The sequence below is a fragment of the Oryctolagus cuniculus genome, chromosome 10 (genome assembly GCF_964237555.1).
Source record: "Oryctolagus cuniculus chromosome 10, mOryCun1.1, whole genome shotgun sequence".
NCBI classification, from domain to species: Eukaryota; Metazoa; Chordata; class Mammalia; order Lagomorpha; family Leporidae; genus Oryctolagus; species Oryctolagus cuniculus.
The window spans coordinates 74832223-74850460 of NC_091441.1; the positions used below are offsets into that span (position 1 = coordinate 74832223).

The following is an 18238-nucleotide window of genomic DNA, read 5'->3' on the forward strand; positions in this document are numbered from 1 at the left end:
TTTGTCTCCTTTGTATCTTTTTTTTCTGTTTGTGTTACTACTTTGGACATCTGAGTATTTATGATTGTTGCAGACACCCCTTTGTGTAAAGATGCAAATATTTCAAACAGGTGAATGCCTGGGTCTCATGGGTTAGGATGAATTTAGCTCTAAGTATATTTGTCACAGTAATATGCATTTGGAAAGGTTTCATAGACGTGAAGTAAATGTTCCCCCAGTGTTGGTTCTTTTCTATGAATATGAAGATGTGTTAATTCCTACGAACTCTCTAGGCTAGCGACGGCAGCCAAGCTCATTCTTTTATAAGACCCCAGGTGTCTCTTCCCTGGAATGTGCATGGCCAACAAAATAACCCAGCCGCTGATTAGCCTGGTCCTTACTCAAAGGGTAATTACATCTTGAATCTTCCCTGTTCTCTTTTCCTTGGAGATTTTCTCACCAAGGAATCACTAAACTAACACTGTTGAATTTATGAGGTGAAAGGCCCAACTGGTGCAGCTGAAAGAATGGAAAGTCTTCGTGTCGTTTTCCTACATACTGTTTGCAGGTTGTCTGAACACGCGTGGAGGAGCAGCTATCTCACCAAGCATGTGGGGGTGAGAGCAGCCGCAGATAAGAACATATACTACATGCTCTTCCTTGCTGACATCTACGTCTCATGCATTTTCATCAATATATATTTGCTTTTCCTAACTGTCATTATTTATCCTGTAATATATGCATTGTGAATACTTTTCTCCGAGAGCTAATTGTAAGCATCCATCTCTTGGAATATGTACTCAGAAAGTGCCATCCAAAACAGCCTTGTTATTTCCTATAGAGCAGTTTAATCATTACGATCTCATGTGATCTCATCTCCACCGAGATGTGCTTCCTGAGAAAATGTAGACTTGCAGCATGTTTGTTAAAATCCAAGTTGAATAAATTACCGTAATATTCAGAACATAGGCAAGGGAGAAACAATATTTTCAGAACTCTCCTGCTTTGCATGCATAATACTCCACACTTTTCCCATTCTAAAACACACTGTGTTATTATGGATGTTTAAATATCATCATAAAGCGCAGGTCAATGTTGCCTAGACAACAGTTTACTTTCCAGCCAGACAGAGTTTTTTTAACAGTCATAAATTCAATGCCGTCACTGAATTACAGCATGGACCATTAGAGCAGTTTAGAGCAATTACCTTTACTTATCCCAAACTAAGCACAGACTGCACAAAGTTAAGTGAAATAATTAACCTCTCACCACAAAAGGCAAGACCAATAAAAAAGTACATATAAAGGTATATTATAAAACTGATCAAGGAATTAAAATGCCACAGTGATTTAAATTGCACATTTCTCAAGCAAACTGGGTACCATATTTCTGAATGTTAATCTCATAAATTTTCATCTGTTTGTGCCAAGACTAGAGTCATTCACTGTTATCTACATTTTCAGCTCTACCCATTGGTAGAAAAACCTGTTGCCAGGAAGCTTAGAAAGCAATTGCATTTATAGTGAAGTGGTATAAAATTTTCACTTTGAGTCTCTGTAGGGAAGCATGGGTTATTGAAGGTTTGCTGTTGAAAAACAATTACTCCATCCATTTACTGAATATTGTTTATTTTTATGTTTTCAAAATGCCCTGTGGGCCTCTTAAAACTTACTGGAAGAACCAATTTAGGAAGAAAATATCTAATTAGCTCAAAAGTTTACAATAGACTGGGAGTTTGCATTGTTTGAGAGTCAGTATGTTTGTTTTGTAGTCTTTATGTGATTCCTAAGTTTGTTAGGCCTGGCATTTGAAACTGTTCCTTGTTTTAGCATGGTCATGAAGATAGGTTTGCATGACTAGTTATGAAATCTAATACACCAATCGATGTCTTGTTCTTTTCGTGTACCCAGTAGCTCTGTATTTGTAGTGGAAGGTGAGCTGCTACCTTAATTCACACGCAGCATGAGAAGATGTTTGAAATTACCTGGTTCTGCTTTCTGGTACCCAAATCAGAAAGTCAGTGACCTAGAAGTTGAAGGTATTCATTGACCATGTATGATGCTTGTTGACAGTGGGGGCTGCAAAACTGAAGTTTTATCCATTTGCATAGGTACAACACTCAAATATCAAAGACACCATAATCAATATAAGGCAATCCAAATGTTAGATGCATGGCAAAGATAGCAATGATTTTAGGAATTCAAAGGAGGGGATATAATTATGGGTAAACCAGTCAGGCAATCAAGATAGCAGTATCAGACTAATAAGAGGTTAGCCTCATCTTGTTCATCTGTCTTAGTCCAAATGACATCCTCTAGAAGAGTTGTCTGAAATACCCCTGTCCTGGAAACACTTTAGCAAGCAATGACTCTACTGTATCAGCCTGTTGATCTCCTTCAGGGTACTTCTCAAAACTTTGAGCTTCTTATGTTTACTTTCCTATTTATGGTCTATGCCACTCACTAAAATCTTACTGCCACGAAGGTAGACACTTTCTATCTTGCTCACAGTGTAATGGCCAGGACTTCCTTAGTCATTGCCACCTGTCAGGCAGTTATTTATTTTTCCTTAATTAGGTAGTTCCTGATCAAGCTCTATCTATTTCAGGTGCATGCTCTTTTGAGGCATGCTAATTTGAGTTGCCTGGATACTTGGAGGTAGCCCACAAGTGACCACGCAAATGTTTTCTTTGTTTGTTGTTTGCTTGTTTTGTGCTTTTTTTAAATCTGAATTTATATTCCCCCTTGGTTGAATGTGATTCTCCTAGTTTATAATGAAATCCAAGCAGGTTTCTTATTTCTCATACTCATTTAAATTAAAAAAAATTTATTATGTACTTTCAGTTTATTTGAAAAGGAGAGAAACAAATGAATAGCTATCTTTTATCTGCTGTTTCACTCCCCCAAATACCTGCAAAAGCCAGGGTTGGGCCAGGTTGAAGTCAATTGCCCAGAATTCAGTCTGGGTCTTCACATGGGTGGCAGGGACACAAGTGCAGGGGCTGTCACCTGCTACCTCCTGGAATGCACATTAGCAAGAAGCTGAGTAGGAAGCAGAAGAGCCGGGAATTGAGTCAGGAACTCTGATATGGGAAGCAAACATCCCAAGTAATGACAGAAGTGCTGCACCAAGTATTTTTAAGAGAAATAATGCCATGTCTACTTTTATTTTCCCAAAAGTTTAAGGCTAACCCGTGAGTAATCTACCACAACATATATTTTTGGAAAACATTTCACACTTACTTGATAAAGACATCTCCCAAATTAGATATAATGTTAAGTAATGGTGTTAAGTAATCCTGCGTAAAAATATCATGAAAAGTTAAAATTTGTAGAGCATGTTGTTTTCACTCAACTGTGGGTGTGTAAATTTCTTTTAATTGTCTGTATTCCCTAAAGGCTAAGAGCTGGTTTATCATACCTTAAAAATACTAACTTAAGGCAACACATTCTGTTTAAAATACGCACTTTATTTGGAAAAACAGTGTTTTTTATATGTATTTATCTACTTTGTTTTTCCTTTAGAATTTCTTTCTCAAAAGAGGGAGGACTCAAAATAACCAATGTGACTAAAGCTGATACTGGAATGTATACCTGTACAGCAGAAAACCAGTTTGGGAAAGCAAATGGAACAACACATTTGGTGGTTACAGGTGGGTGTATTTTTTGTTTAAGATGACTTTACTGAGTGATACACTGTATGGTATATTATGATCAAAAAATTAATTGCATATTTTTCACAAAATGTTGTACACTATGTAGGCAGAATCTGTGATTTCACATGTGTTTTTATTTTTTTTAAGAAATGTTGATTTTAAAGACTGATAGGGAGGGAGACAGATGTTCCATCTGCTGGTTTGCTCCCCAATAGCCAAGAGCTTCCAGGCTAGGCCAGGAAGAAGGCACGGTCCAGGAACTTCTTCCAGGTCTCCCACATGGATAGCAGGAACCTAAGTGCTTTGGCCATCATCCACCACCTCTCCAAGCATATTAACATAAAACTGGATCACAAGCATAGAGTAGCCAGGTCACGAACCAGGCACTTGGATATGGAGTGTGGGCATCCCAAGCAGTAGCCCAACCTGATGCAGCACAGTGCCTGACCCATTTGTGTGAAAGTTAAGGGCATAATTTTTAAATCTCTCTTTGGCACAATACAGTGTGCCCAGGGGACCATGTTGGTTTCTGGGCTGGAATGATGGGCAGTAAGAATTACTGCTACTCTTCTGTCACTTTTTCTTTTTCATTGTCATTGTTATTTTCTGGAAATATCCATGAAATAACTCAATATTAGTAAGAACCACTTCAAGCTATGGATATATTTTGTTTCTTTATCCATTCAAGAAAAAGCAAAAGGTACACCTATTAGATTCCAACTGCTTGGGCTCTGTGAAGAAACACGTGGAAAAAGATATTTTCCCCAGAGTATGACCCTCTAACAGAGGTAGAAGAAATATAGGCAGTAGGACTAAGAAGAAAGGAAGTTATTAAAAGGAAAAAAGTTGTAAACCATTGAGAATGTAGAGAGGGTTATATGGGGGCATGAGTTTGAATATAATTAGGATGGTCAGAATCACCAAGAAGGAAAATTTTCAACAAAAGTTTTGTGGAGGTGAAGTTTCCTTAGGGACAAGTATTATGTGTAGATTTGTTACCTTCAGTTGGATTGAAAAGATTTTGAGAAGAGGAAAGGAATGATATCAACTCCATTTCTAATGGATTCCAGTAGATGTTGAGAAGAGACTATTGTACAAGGATAGAGGGAAAGGAGATTTCAAGAGACAATTGCTAGGCTGGTGCCATGGCCCACTAGGCTAATCCTCTGCCTGCAGCACCGGCACTCCGGGTTCTAGTCCCATTTGGGGTGCCGGTTCTGTCCTGGCTGCTCCTCTTCCAGTCCAGCTCTCTGCTGTGGCCCAGAAAGGTAGTGGAGGATGGCCCAGGTCCTTGGGCCCTGCACCTGCATAGGAGACCAGGAGGAGGCGCCTGGCTCCTGGCTTTGGATTAGTGCAGCACGCTGGCCGTAGTGGCCATTTGGATGGTGAACCAGTGGAAGGAAGACCTTTCTCTCTGTCTCTCCCTCTCACTGTCTAACTCTGCCTGTCAAAAAAAAAAAAAAAAAAAAAAGAGAGAGAGAGAGAGAGAGAGACAATTGCTATAAACCAGGCAGAAGATAAAAATAATCTAAATGAGGGTGACACCAGAGAAATTTGATAGGATGGGGTCAGATTCTGCATATATTCTATATATGGACTCAGCAGACAATTTGGGTGTGAAAATGTGAAAGAAGTAGTCTTGGGTGGCTTCAGGTTGTTTGGTAAACAGCTGGAAGAATCATAGTAAAAACAGTTGAGATGGGTTGTACAGATTTGAGAAGGAGAAAGATAGGCACTGTCGCTCCCCGTATTCGTGGAGGAACGACACAGGACCCTGCGTTGTTCTTTCGTCTGCTCGGCCCTTCCCGGGTTAGCTGCTGGTTCTTCCCGGGTTGGCTACCGACCCTTCCACCTCCGTGAAAGGGCGGTTCCCCCTGCCACTTTCCCCACTTCCGCGGGGGAGCGGCACACCGCCGGCCGGCTCTCTCGGGGGCTGCACAGGTGTTCCCTCAGATAGATGTTCCTCATGCATGTTGTCTCTCTCCTCCTTTATAGTCCTCCTCCGCCAATCCTAACTCTGCTACCCACACGCCGAGTACGCTGCTCTCCTCCAATCAGGAGCAGGTCCTGCTGTTTATTGGTTGAACTGGAGGCAGCTGCGTAGAAGCTGTTACTCCCTTCTCAGCGCCATATTGTGGGAGAGCAGATGCATAGAATAAGTCTTAATTCCAGTAACAGTCTAGTCCGAGTTGCTCCCCACAGGCACGTTGAATATAAGATGTTTATTTGACTCTGTCTCTGTAAAGCGGATCATGGGTTTACTAAAATCTCAGTGGTCAAAAATACCATATGTTTACATTTTATTCACTACATGTCCATGGTGAGTCAGCTGTACCGTCCTCACTCACACTCACAGGGATCCTGTGTCTCCATCATCTGGGATATATCCCATAACCCTGGAAAGGGAAAGAAGACACACCAAATTACCTGTTCATTCTTGCAGACTTCTGCCTGTTGGTACCACACGTAACTCCTACTTAGATTTCATTTGCCAAGGACAGAGTTGGCTGTGCCTGAAAAGTGTTAACAATTTAGTTCTACATGCACTGAAGGGAGTAATGGAAAACAACACCCAAGTGGAGATCCTGAGTATGTAGTTGGCCATGTGAATGTGGATTTGAGGAGAGACATCAAGGATGGAGATAGGTATTTGGGCATTGTTGTCATATACACGGGTCCTTGAAGCAAGAGCCTAGCTGAAATCACTGAGAGATAGAGTGAAGATGGGGAATTTAAGAAACCAAGGACTGAGCTTGAGACTTTCCATCTTAAGAAATTTAGGGGAAGCAGAGGGACCTATTAGGAGACAGAAAAGGAGTGATCAGCATGGTGGAAGAAAGCTAGAAGAGTATGGTATTCCAGAAAACAAGTGTACCACATGTACCAAGTAGAAGATAATGACCAAGGGTACTACATACAGCTGAGAGGCCATGTAATGCAAGACCCAAGATTACCCCAGGAAACCAAGCAGAGCGAGTACTGGGAATCTTAATTGGAGCAGTTGAATGGGGGAGCCCAAAGCCTGCACTGGGGTGAGGAGGGAACTTGATAGATCAATTGCAGACAAGTAGACTAAATGGTTCAAAGTTTTTGCTGCAACATGAGGACTAGCAGTGGGAAAGTGGGAACAAGATAAGTTGAATTCTCAATAGGTGAGTTTGTGGTGATGACAAGGGGAAAGTGTGCATGTGGACATTTGTATTGGGGAAAACCAGACATTAGTTAATGTTTCAACATAGTACTCCTTCCACTGTACCCAGTCCAAACATTCTTTGCAAGTGTTTTAGTCTATTTACATTTTTGGTGCTGTTATATTTGGTAGTCATTCAAACTTGGTGAAAACATAGTAGTTTCTCTTTAAGCCCCTGCATTTCAAAATACAATAAAATTAAGTTGAACTTGATTTTGCTAGTCTTATTTTAACTCATATCTACAGGTGGCTCTAATTTTTAACTTACATAACCTATAAAATCAGATATCCTAATTCCTTTAAGAAGAGTTTTTGCATCTAGTGAAATGTGTCATAACTGCACATCAAATGTTGGTTTTAAACTTGAAAGTTTGTTACAATGTAGGTTTTTGTATATACCTATGCATATGCAGACATATCCATTGTAAATTACTAGTTTGTAGAGATTGCACTCATCATAACAAAAAAAATGCTAAAGTTTTGCTTAAAAATTATTTTCCCAATAGAACCAACAAGAATAACTTTGGCACCATCCAACATGGATGTCTCAGTAGGCGAAAGTGTCATTTTGCCCTGCCAGGTGCAACACGACCCCTTGTTGGACATCATGTTTACCTGGTATTTCAATGGGGTCCTCACGGATTTTAAGAAAGATGGATCTCACTTTGAGAAAGTTGGTGGGGTAAGTTGTGACACTTTCTTCATGATTTTTGTATTATACATTTCTCTAACATACTGCTTCTAAAAATGTGCCTGCCACCTAGGCAGTGCTCTAGAAATGTTTGTTAAATAAGTGAATCTGAATTCTCAGTTCTGTTTTGATCTGATTTTGCTTTTGTTTTTACCAGAAATTTAGCATACTTACTTTGACCTGTAATTTTGCTTAAAATTGATGTGTTTGCACATTTATATTAAATGTTATTTTTCAGGACAATTTTGTTGTTAGTATCCCACTTGTGAAGAGTTTTTTTTTTTTTTACACAAGGGACTTCATAGTTCCTAAAAAAAATGAATTACAAGATAGGTTTGTTTTGGCACAAAAAAAAAATGTTTGAAATATTCATGGAAACTGTGTATTATGAAAAAAAGTATGCATGTGTTTCAGTTTTTTGTACCAAAATAAGCTTACCTTTTACTTCTATTTTTTCCCATGAACCTTGTTTTCAGAGTCAGAGAGAAAGGGAGAATGAGAGGGAGAGACAGAGACAGAGACAGAGCAAGAGAGTGCTCCCAACCAGTGATTTACTTTCCCAGTGCCACAGTATCTAGGGCTGGACCAAGCCACAGCCAGGAGCTGAGAACTCAATGTAGGTCTCCCACATGGGTAGCAAGGATCCAACTCTTTGAGTCATTGCCACGGTCTCCCTGGGTCTGCAGTTGCAAGAAGATGGAGTCAGGAACCAGAGCTGAGACTCAAACCCAGACAGTCTGGTGAGGGATGCCCTGGCATTTTAAACTGATAGGCTAAACCGCCGCCCATTGTGCACTTCTTAAAGTATCTGTGGACCAATAGCATTTCTCAACATGAAATGTTTATGATGTCTCTCCCTAGGCTATATCTCAGTTACTGTGTCAAAGCAAGTGCTTCCTCTCAAGTAATCTTTACAACGGCACTGGACATTAGCAGCGAGACTGTTTTACAGGTGCAAAACCAGACGATTTGTTAAGTTTATTAAGTTGCTCCAGTTACTCAGTTCATCAGTGGTGGAACACCAAGCTCCACGACACAGGTTTCTCCAATGTTCCATTCCATTGTGTCCTCATCTGTGGCGGTTCCACATTAGCAAGAATCAGTGATACCAAGGAAAAGCTGGTACTTGTAGGAGACTAATTAACAAGTGACTCGATGCTGGTGAGATCCTGGGGCTAATGGTAGACCTCACAGCTGGTCGCACATCTGGTAATCCAGAAGTGTGAGGCAGACTCTTTGCACTGACACAGAGATAGCTTCTTTCTGTTTGGCTCAGGTGTATGGCAAGTGATGCTTAGCTAAGTCCAGGGTTGGTCTGTAAGGACTGAATATGTCGGCATCACTAATCAACTGGGCTAAATTCATCTGACAACAACTTCTTATAACTTTATAACAATGTGACCTTATTTGGGAATAGGTTATTGCAGAAGCAATTAGATTAAGGTGGAGTCACCCTGGAAGGGGGTGGGCACTGATGCGATGTAACTGATGCCCTTATAAAGGATGGCTGTTTGAGTGGCACACAGTGGCATGGCTACCAGACAGTAGTGCGGGGTTTGGAGTGGTGCTGCCCAAGCTATAGAATAGCTGGGCTGTCAGGAGCTTGGAAAGGCAAGAGAGGTTCTCTGCTTGAGATTTGGGAAGGAGCCTGGCCCTGCAACACCTCGATCTCACACTTGCAGCCTTTGCAGCTGTGAGAAGATGGATTTCTGCTGTTTCAAGGCACCACAGGGTGTGGCACATCGTTATGGCAGCCCTGGGGCCCTGAGAGGGATATTTTTAGAAGGAAGAGGTTCTTGAGATGCTTAGAATTCTAGTCACAATTAAGCTCAATATCAAATCATTTCTATTTGTATCACCTGTGTTAGTCAGTTTTAAGAGTATCAGTTAATTCGAATCATAAAACTTTTCTGATATGAAAGTACAAGTTTTTAACTTTGAGTTAAAAAAAAAACTACCTTCTGGAAAGTTTTGTGGTGAACAAAAATATTACTCAGTTTATACAATTGATTTTATGCCAATTAGGGTAGATTGTTACTCTTTTTGTTAAAAAAGAAACATAATAAAGACATTTCCAGTATTTTTTTTTTTTTTTTGACAGGCAGAGTGGGCAGTGAGAGAGAGGGACAGAGAGAAAGGTCTTCCTTTTGCCATTGGTTCACCCTCCAATGGCTGCTGCGACCGGCGCACCGCTCTGATCCAAAGCCAGGAGCCAGGTGCTTCTCTTGGTCTCCCATGGGTGCAGGGCCCAAGTACTTGGGCCATCCTCCACTGCACTCCCTGGCCACAGCAGAGAGCTGGCCTGGAAGAGGAGCAACCGGGACAGAATCCGGCGCCCCGACCGGGACTAGAACCTGGTGTGCCGGCGCCGCAGGTGGAGGATTAGCCTACTGAGCCGCAGCGCCGGCCTCCAGTATTTTTTAAAGAAAAAAAAAAAAAAGAGTGCTAGTTTATTAATTGTTCTGACTGATTTAAGGCTATTGGGAATTTTACCAATTGTTACAACATATAACATTTCTTTTTCCTTTGCTTTAAATGTCGATTTTTATTAAAAAGTCACCAATTCAGTTCCCTTATTTCATGCTCAGCATCCCTCATGATTTTCCCTTCCTTGGGCAGAAGGCAAGGGAAAGATCAAAGACTAAAATGTTCGCTTCATAATGACCCCTTATCTGGTCTCAAAAAGGCTATGACCCAGTTCCTCCCTTAAATGTATACAGTAGTCCCTCTTTTCCCACCATTTTACTTTCTCCACTTCCACTACCTGTGGACAACGAGGGTCAAAAAGTCTTAAAGGAGAAATTCCAGAACAAAATAGTTCATACTTTTTATTTTTACATTTACTTATTTATTCAAAAGGCAGAGTTACAGAGAGATAGACAGGGGTAGGGAGGAGAGAGAGTGATAGAGAGAGAGTGTGTGTATAAAAGAGAGAGAGACAGAGAGAGACCTTCCACCTGCTGCTTCACTCCTCAAATGGCCACAACAGCCAGGGCTGGGCCAGGCCGAAGCTTGAAGCCAGGAACTGCCTCTAATATCTCACATGGGTGGCAGGACCCAAAACAGTTGGACCATCTTCTGCTGCCTTACCAGGTGCATTATTAGGGAAGTAGATCTTTGACAGTGGAGCAGCTGGGACACGAACTGGCACTCATATGGGATGCCAGTGTTGCAGGTAGCGTCTTAACCTGCTGTGCCACAGTGCCAACACTCATCTGTTTGAAATAACTTTTATTGCAGTAACTACTATACTTGCTCATTTTATTGTTAGTTATTGTTCATCCCTTAGATCCTATGCAGAACTTATAAATTAAACTGCATCACAGGCATGCATGTATAGGAATAGCAGTTGAATATAAAGCATTCTGTTCTGTATGTGGCTTCCCAGCATCCACTGGGGGATCTGGGAATATATCCTCTCTGGACCACCATAATTCTTAGATAAATAATTCAATTTGAAACATTAGTTACCTTTGCCATATAATGTAGATGATTATGTGTGTGATTCATTTCTCAGCTGGATTGTAAACTGTTGATAATATTTTGTCTAAGCCAGTGCCCTCTGTCTTAGCTAATGCTAAATAAGTGTGTATTGAAAGACTGAAAATCCAAAGCATTTTGATTGCAATATGTGTCAGCCAGTTGCAAACAAACACTAAGACTGAGCCAGATTGCTGTTTTCTGTGAGAGCAGCTTGGAGTTGAGAGCATTTGAGTTTGTAATATAATTTAACTCTCCTGATTTCCTCAGCACTGATAGAGAAGGCATAAAGTCATTGCTGTACAAGAGTCAAGTATCTGAAACGTGAAATTTCATAAATTAATGCTATCACTTGCCAGTTCTATTCTTTCTCTAACATGCTAGTTCATGGCCTATGAATGTTTTTTATTGACTGCTGCCATTAGTAACTTAATAATCTCCCATCAGTATAAAGCAGGGAGCCATACAAGATGGCATTCCCCTTAAGCACAAGCAATTAAGTAAATCGGTTTTCTGTGGTGGGAGACGGCAATCAGATGACAACTCTTCTCTTCTGGTTATGTATTCACAGTAGCATACCCATAAAGACCTGGAGAATCTGTGCATCTTTTTTTCTGATATTACCATAGATTGGTCCCCTGGTTTCAAAAGCAGCAAGGAGACTGTGACGTGAGAAAGTTACCTCCAAAGGTGGTAGCAAGAGCCAGGTTTTCAAAAGAAAGGGGTAGTTTCCATTATGGAAAATCTATTGGGGAGAATTGAATCCATTCAGGCAATTGTCCTTGGGGACTGTATTAGTTATCAGGCTCATTGATGCATTTTTTATGATTTTATTTTATTTTATTTTTTTGAGAGGCAGAGTTACAGAGTGGGAGAGACAGAGAGAAAGGTCTTCCATCCACTGGTTCACCCCACCAAACAACCACAATGGCCAGAACTGAGCTGATCCAAAGCCAGGAGCCAGGAGCCAGGAGCTTCTTCCGGGTCTCACACATGGGTGCAGGGGCCGGAGCACTTAGATCATCTTTTACTGCTTTCTCAGTCCACAAGCAGAGAGCTGGATCAGAAGAGGAGCAGCCAGGACACAAAGCGGCACCCATGTGGGATTCCAGTGCCACAGCAAGAGGCTTAGCCTATTATGCCACAGCGCTGGCCCCCCTCATTGAGTCATTTTTTAAAAATATACACTTTTTGTAGGGAGAAACCATAGCTCAAAAAAGCTCCAGTAATTTTGGCTGGATCTGTTATGTAGACTAGAGAATTAAGTATGCCAAAGAAGTGTTATGACCCCAGTCACGGGTTTCTGACTCAGAATTACACAGAGAAGCGTATTAAACCCAGTGTTTAAAGCACACTGGCACAAAGAAATGTTGCTCCATGCTTCAGTCTGTGTCCAAGGGACGAAGCAAATCGTGTAATGAAATGGGTGAAAAGCTTTCACTTAACATCCACCGTTGGCCAAGCAAATCTCAGTTCTAGGCTTGTGAGCGGGAAGCGGGGGATTTGTGTTCAGACACACAAGTCCTGGAGCTTTGCTTCTAGAAGGTGCCTGTGAATGACTGAGTCACTTTCCCTTTCACTGTGCTTTCTGTTCCTTGTTTTCTTCTCGCTTTTCACATCAAGTGTTAGTGTTTTCCGTGTTCCTTCTTACCACAAGATCTTGCACACCCTGGTCTGTCTTCCTGGGACACTGTTTTTTCTCCCTTTTGCCTGTGTCTGGATCTCTTGATAAGCAGTTGTGTGTCTGTGTAGGTAAGAATGTGTACGTTCACATGCGTGCATTTTCATTTCACATTTGCACAGCTGTGAGAGAGGAGACACAGGTCTGGCAATATGTATAGGCTAGCATTCTGCCATAGCTATATTTAGCCAACAAAATCTGCATCATATGCTTAGCCAAAAAGGAGAGGTGGAGAGGAAGGAGTGGTGGGCAGAGTACAGGGGCGGAGAATACCATTATTTACTCCAATATAAAGTTCTGCTTTTCCTATCTTTAAACAGATCTTATCTTCCAATGATAGAAAAAAGGAGATAATCACCTTTAAGAAATAAAAGAGCAGTGTGGCTGGTGTCTAGGACTCTAGGGCCTCACAATGTAGGGCTGATGTTAGAGCTATTTAGGGATAAATTTTTGGCTTGTATAATAAGCTCACTTTTGGAGGCAGACACATTATATGATGGGGCCCTCTGTAGATGCAAACTTTTGAACCTAAACACACCGGGAGTTCCCAGTCTGTTGTACAGATGTTTAAATGTATATGCTTCAATCAACGCTATGTGGTATATAGATGCTTTAGAAATGAGGAATGCCTCGACCAAGCTATACAGCTTTACAAACCTTTTGTGGAACTGGATCTATGATGAATTAGAATGTGTGTGGATAAAAGTCACTGGAAGCAATAAGAGGCTTGGCAGTGACAAGCAGTTGGCCATTCGTTTGACTGGCCGGATTCAGAGTGATTTATTTCCCCCCAGCTACACTTTCACTCTGGTCACAGCAGCTACTTGTAAGCTCGAGACTTGATGTATTTTCCAGCTCCTGGTGGCAGGAAAAAAAAAAATCTTTGAAAGTGATCTTTTGTGTGAGATAATACGATGTGGTCACTTTGACAAGATTGATTTCATAGAATTATTTGGGTGTGAGGACTATTTGGGAGAGAAAATGACAGCTCTTTTCTAATACAAAAATCTGTTAAAGATTTTATGTAGATTTTTAATGCAGATACCCTCAGTTTTTAGACATCTCTCCCTTGGACTATCATATGCATCTTATAAATTGTTAAAATTCTCAAAGCACCAGCTGACTGGGAAAGATCACTAACACAGTATTCCCAGTAATGCACCTGGAAGCAGGAAATGAGGTCCCAGGATTGTCCATAGGCACCTGGAACACACCTCCCTGAAGCATACTCCTGCTGCATTGCCACTCAGGGGAGAAGGAAGCAATAGCTCCCCGATTTCAGCCACAAAAAGGGAGGTGCAGGCAACAGCTGATGTTTAGCTATTTCCCTAACGCATCATTGACTCAACCAGGCATACGAAGGCTCCGTTCCTGCTTGAAGCGCAGTTCGTATCCCTGAGCTGTGCTCATCCAGTATGAAATTAATTAAGATGAATGGTCCAAATCCACCCCTTCCTGGAAACCCTGTAAGTTTAAATTTAAATTTAAAGGAGATATGCAGGAGTCAAACCAAGCACTATGTAGCATATTGTACTAAAACCCATAAAACCAGCCTAATTACAACAATAACCAAGGCTATAACTGAAAAGATGTAAATAAAGAATGTGCCAATATTTATCGGGCAAAGGTAACAAAACTAAAGAGGCTAAAAATATCAATTCCAAGCAGAGAATAATTCAAGGAAAGCTTTAGGGGAAAAATGGATGAATTTATTTTTGAAAAATTTTTCTTTACCATGAGGTAATAATTAGAAACCACAATACCCCACACAATGTACCATCAAAATAAATCAGATCAAAAGCAAGACAATAATGACATACACAATTGTTGTGTAGACATTGATAGCTCTTGTTCCAACCACCAGTAGTGCAATTTGCCAAAAATTATAAAGAAAATTCTGATTCTGCAATTAACTGAAATAACAGATTCTTAGATGAAAACTTTATAAATAGAAAATATACATCTTTTTCATTCTTTTTTCACCCTTAAAAATAGGTAATGAAAATAAGAAAACATTTATAGAAAGGAAATGGAATAATAAATGAAATGAAAATATCAAAGCAATAGATACATGTTAGTGGAATAAAAAATTAAAATTATACATGACAAAGAGTATAATGGATAAAAAAGAAATGTGAAAGTTAGGTATATGAAAATACAATTAAATGATCACTTTGAGGAAATATAAATCATCAAAATTTTAATTTCATTAATTTAAAATTAAGTACAAATGACCTACTTAGGTAGAGCCTTTTTTATAAGATTTATTTCATTTATTTGAAAGGCAGAGTGACAGAGACAGAAAAAGACATCTTCAGTCCACTGTTTCAGTCTCCACATGGCTGCAACAGCCAGGGATGTGGGACACACCAAAGCCAGGAGCCTGGAACTCCATCCAGGTCTTCCTCATGAGTGGCAGGAATCCAAGCCAAGAACTCTATCCTGGTCTCCCCCTTGTGGCAGGGACCCAAGCACTTGAGCCATCACCTGCTGCTTCCCAGGGTGTACACTCTCAGGTGATAGAAGTGGAAGCAGGATTGGGACTTAAACCAGGCACTCTGATATGGGATGTAGACATCCTAAGGACATCTTTTTTTTAACTTTTATTTAATAAATATAAATTTCCAAAGTACAACTTTTGAATTATAGCAGCTTCCTCCCTATAACCTCCCTCCCACCCACAACTATCCCATCTCCCACTCCCTCTACCATTCCATTCTTCATCACGATTAATTTTCAGTTATCTTTATATACAGAAGATCAACCTAGTATCTACTAAGTAAAGATTTCAACAGATTGCACCCACAAAGACACACAAAGTATAGAGTACTATTTGAGTAGTAGTTTTACCGTTAATTCGCATAGTACAACACATTAAGGACAGAGATCCTACATGGGGAGTAAGTGCACAGTGACTCCCGTTGTTGATTTAACAATTGACACTCTTTATTTATGATGTCAGTAATCACCCTAGGCTCTTGTCATGAGCTGCCAAGGCTATGGAAGCCTATTGAGTTCACCAACTCCGATCTTATTTAGACGAGGCCATAGTCAAAGAGGAAGTTCTCTCCTCCCTTCAGAGAAAGGTACCTCCTTCTTTGATAGCCCGTTCTTCTAAGCACATCTTAAGACGTGTGCCAAATGGCCACAGGTTCCATCCATTACTGTGAAACAACACCACACACAGGTATATGCACACACAGGAATAAAGGACAGTAGGGCTAGATAATTTTACTGGTAATTGTTCTTTCCTAATTTTAAGGAAACAGGTAAATGTACTATATTATGGAAACAATTTGACAACATAAAAGTTAGCACTTTTTTCCAGTTATTTTAAACAGACAGCATATGCCTAAGAACCCAGCCTTGTAAGATTTAACAATTAGCAAATACAAGTGACTTCATGAATATAGTATGAAAGTCCTCATAGACTTATGACAAGTCAGACTGAACATTCTGAAAGCTAACCCTTTATAAGCTACTGGGGAAATCCCAGGAAGTATACATACATTCATATTAACAGGCCCAATCAAAGAGACGACAGTATTCTGATGCTTATCAACAAAATTAATGAAATATTAATGACCAATTCTTGACCTTTAAAATTATATTAAAATAGGATCAGGAAAATTCTTTTGCAAGATCCCAAAATGTCTTTTAAAGAAATTACCAGAAATACTTTTATTTAAATTAGCAACAAGACAAGGCTTCCTACCAATATAAGCACTATAAAACCAAACCATTTGGAGATGTTTGAGTCAAGGCAATAAGGCATGAAATAGGAAGAAAATATAACTTTGTAAGTTAGGAAAAATATTATCATTAGTAGAGGAAAACGATTTTTGGGCTATTCAAAACCCAAAAGTATCAACTCTATGTTAGTGGTACTCAGAGGCCAGTCAGCTGCTTGAATACTAGCTAAATTTGCCATGGTTTTCTTATGTATCGACAATAACCAATAAGAAAGTTCAATAGGCCAAAGGCCTTTTCAAAAGATAGCTAAAATACATGTTAATGTTTTTCACAAGAAGTATATGAAGGCTAAATAAATACAGCCACAGTACTTTCTCAATAGCTTTCTTTAAAGAAATAAAACAAGTTCATATAGTAAGATTTAATTTTTCTTTGATCTTTGCATGGTTATAAAATATAAGCAATCTTATATCAGTTTAAATAATTTTAAGAGTGCTTGGAGTAAGAAACCAGGTACAGGTAGGAGTAGGTAATAGGATTTAGAAAGGATGATCATACTTTGTCAGTAAGTCTGAAAGTGTTCCAGGGGTATTTGCTTAGGTGGATGATTTGCTGGGGGAAAGAGGATTTACACATGTGTAGTTCTATCACCTACAAAAGTATGGAACAGAAAAATGGCAATTTTTGAAACTTATTTCAATCTCTTATAAACTGCTGATCTTTATCTCAGTTTGAGATGGCGATACTTTATTCAGAGGTATGTATAATTCTAACAGTAACCCAGTATGTCAGTTCTTGTTGTCCTTACTCCTGTTAGAAGCAGTAATGGTAGGATTGTTTCTAAACTGTTCTCCAAGAAAGCTGCAGTGTTGTGTGTTCCCATGAGCAGCAGTAAAAGTCTCCTCTTTCTCCATTCTCTTTCTTGCACATGGTTTTGTGGTTTTTTTTTTGTTTTGTTTTGTTTTGTTTTGTTTTTAAATTCTTGCCAAACTGATGGCTAGGAGTAATATCTCATTATCACCAGCTTCTCATTTCTCAGATTAATGCTGATATCAAAATCTCTCCATTTGTTTATTATTAATTTGGATACTATGGAAAGATTGGGAATTATAACTGACTTTTCCAAATCATGAGAATTGGAGGCTTAATAGCTACTTTCATGAAATGTGAGATTACTTCTGCAGAATGAGAAACAAATTACCATTTTATTTCTTGTTAGAGAAATTCACACTCACACACAAAAATCTGCTTGGATTATTATGGAGAAAAATGGCAACTATTAAAAAAACTCTGGCAATAGAAAATGGTTATCAAAAGTTATAAAGCACACAGTGGCAACTAGAGTTCACAACAATGTATTATACACAGTATGAAGAACTGGGAGAGAGGGGCCAGGAGGCTCCAACATAGATGGAACATCCGGAAGTAGAAGAATTCATGACCTGATTTGGTCAGTTTACACTGTGTGCACTGAAATACTGCTTTGTATCCCATCAAAACGTACAAGTAGTACATGATTACCAGTATTTTTTAACAGGTTTATTTTGTTTATTTGAGAGGTAGAGTTATTGAGAGGGAAAGAGGGAGAGTAGGAGGGAGAGAGAGACAGAGAGCAAGCTTCCATCCACTGATCTACTCCCCAAAAGGCTGGAACTGTCAAAGCTGGGGGAATTTGAGGAAGGATGTGGAGAAGATTTTAGCACCAATGTTCACAGAGGATCACAAAAGAAAATCGTGTGATGAGGGAGAGTATGGTTCTGAGAGAGAAACGTTAGGGGGCGTTCAGATATTTACAGAACATTTCGGGCAGATTTTGCTATAAATTCGTTTTGTTTTCCCACAAACTCACACTAAAATTACATCAGTTGG

General features: G+C 39.8%; 1 protein-coding gene across 2 annotated transcripts in view; it reads left to right on the forward strand.

The window, feature by feature from the left end:
- Window positions 1-18238, forward strand: part of CNTN3 (contactin 3) — a 423339-nt gene that overhangs the window by 347103 nt on the left and 57998 nt on the right. For both annotated transcript variants that reach the window (XM_051851466.2, XM_008260940.4), the window contains 2 exons: window positions 3504-3631; window positions 7331-7506. In XM_051851466.2, the coding sequence (XP_051707426.1) occupies window positions 3504-3631; window positions 7331-7506 (304 nt within the window). The remainder of the gene's footprint in view (window positions 1-3503; window positions 3632-7330; window positions 7507-18238) is intronic.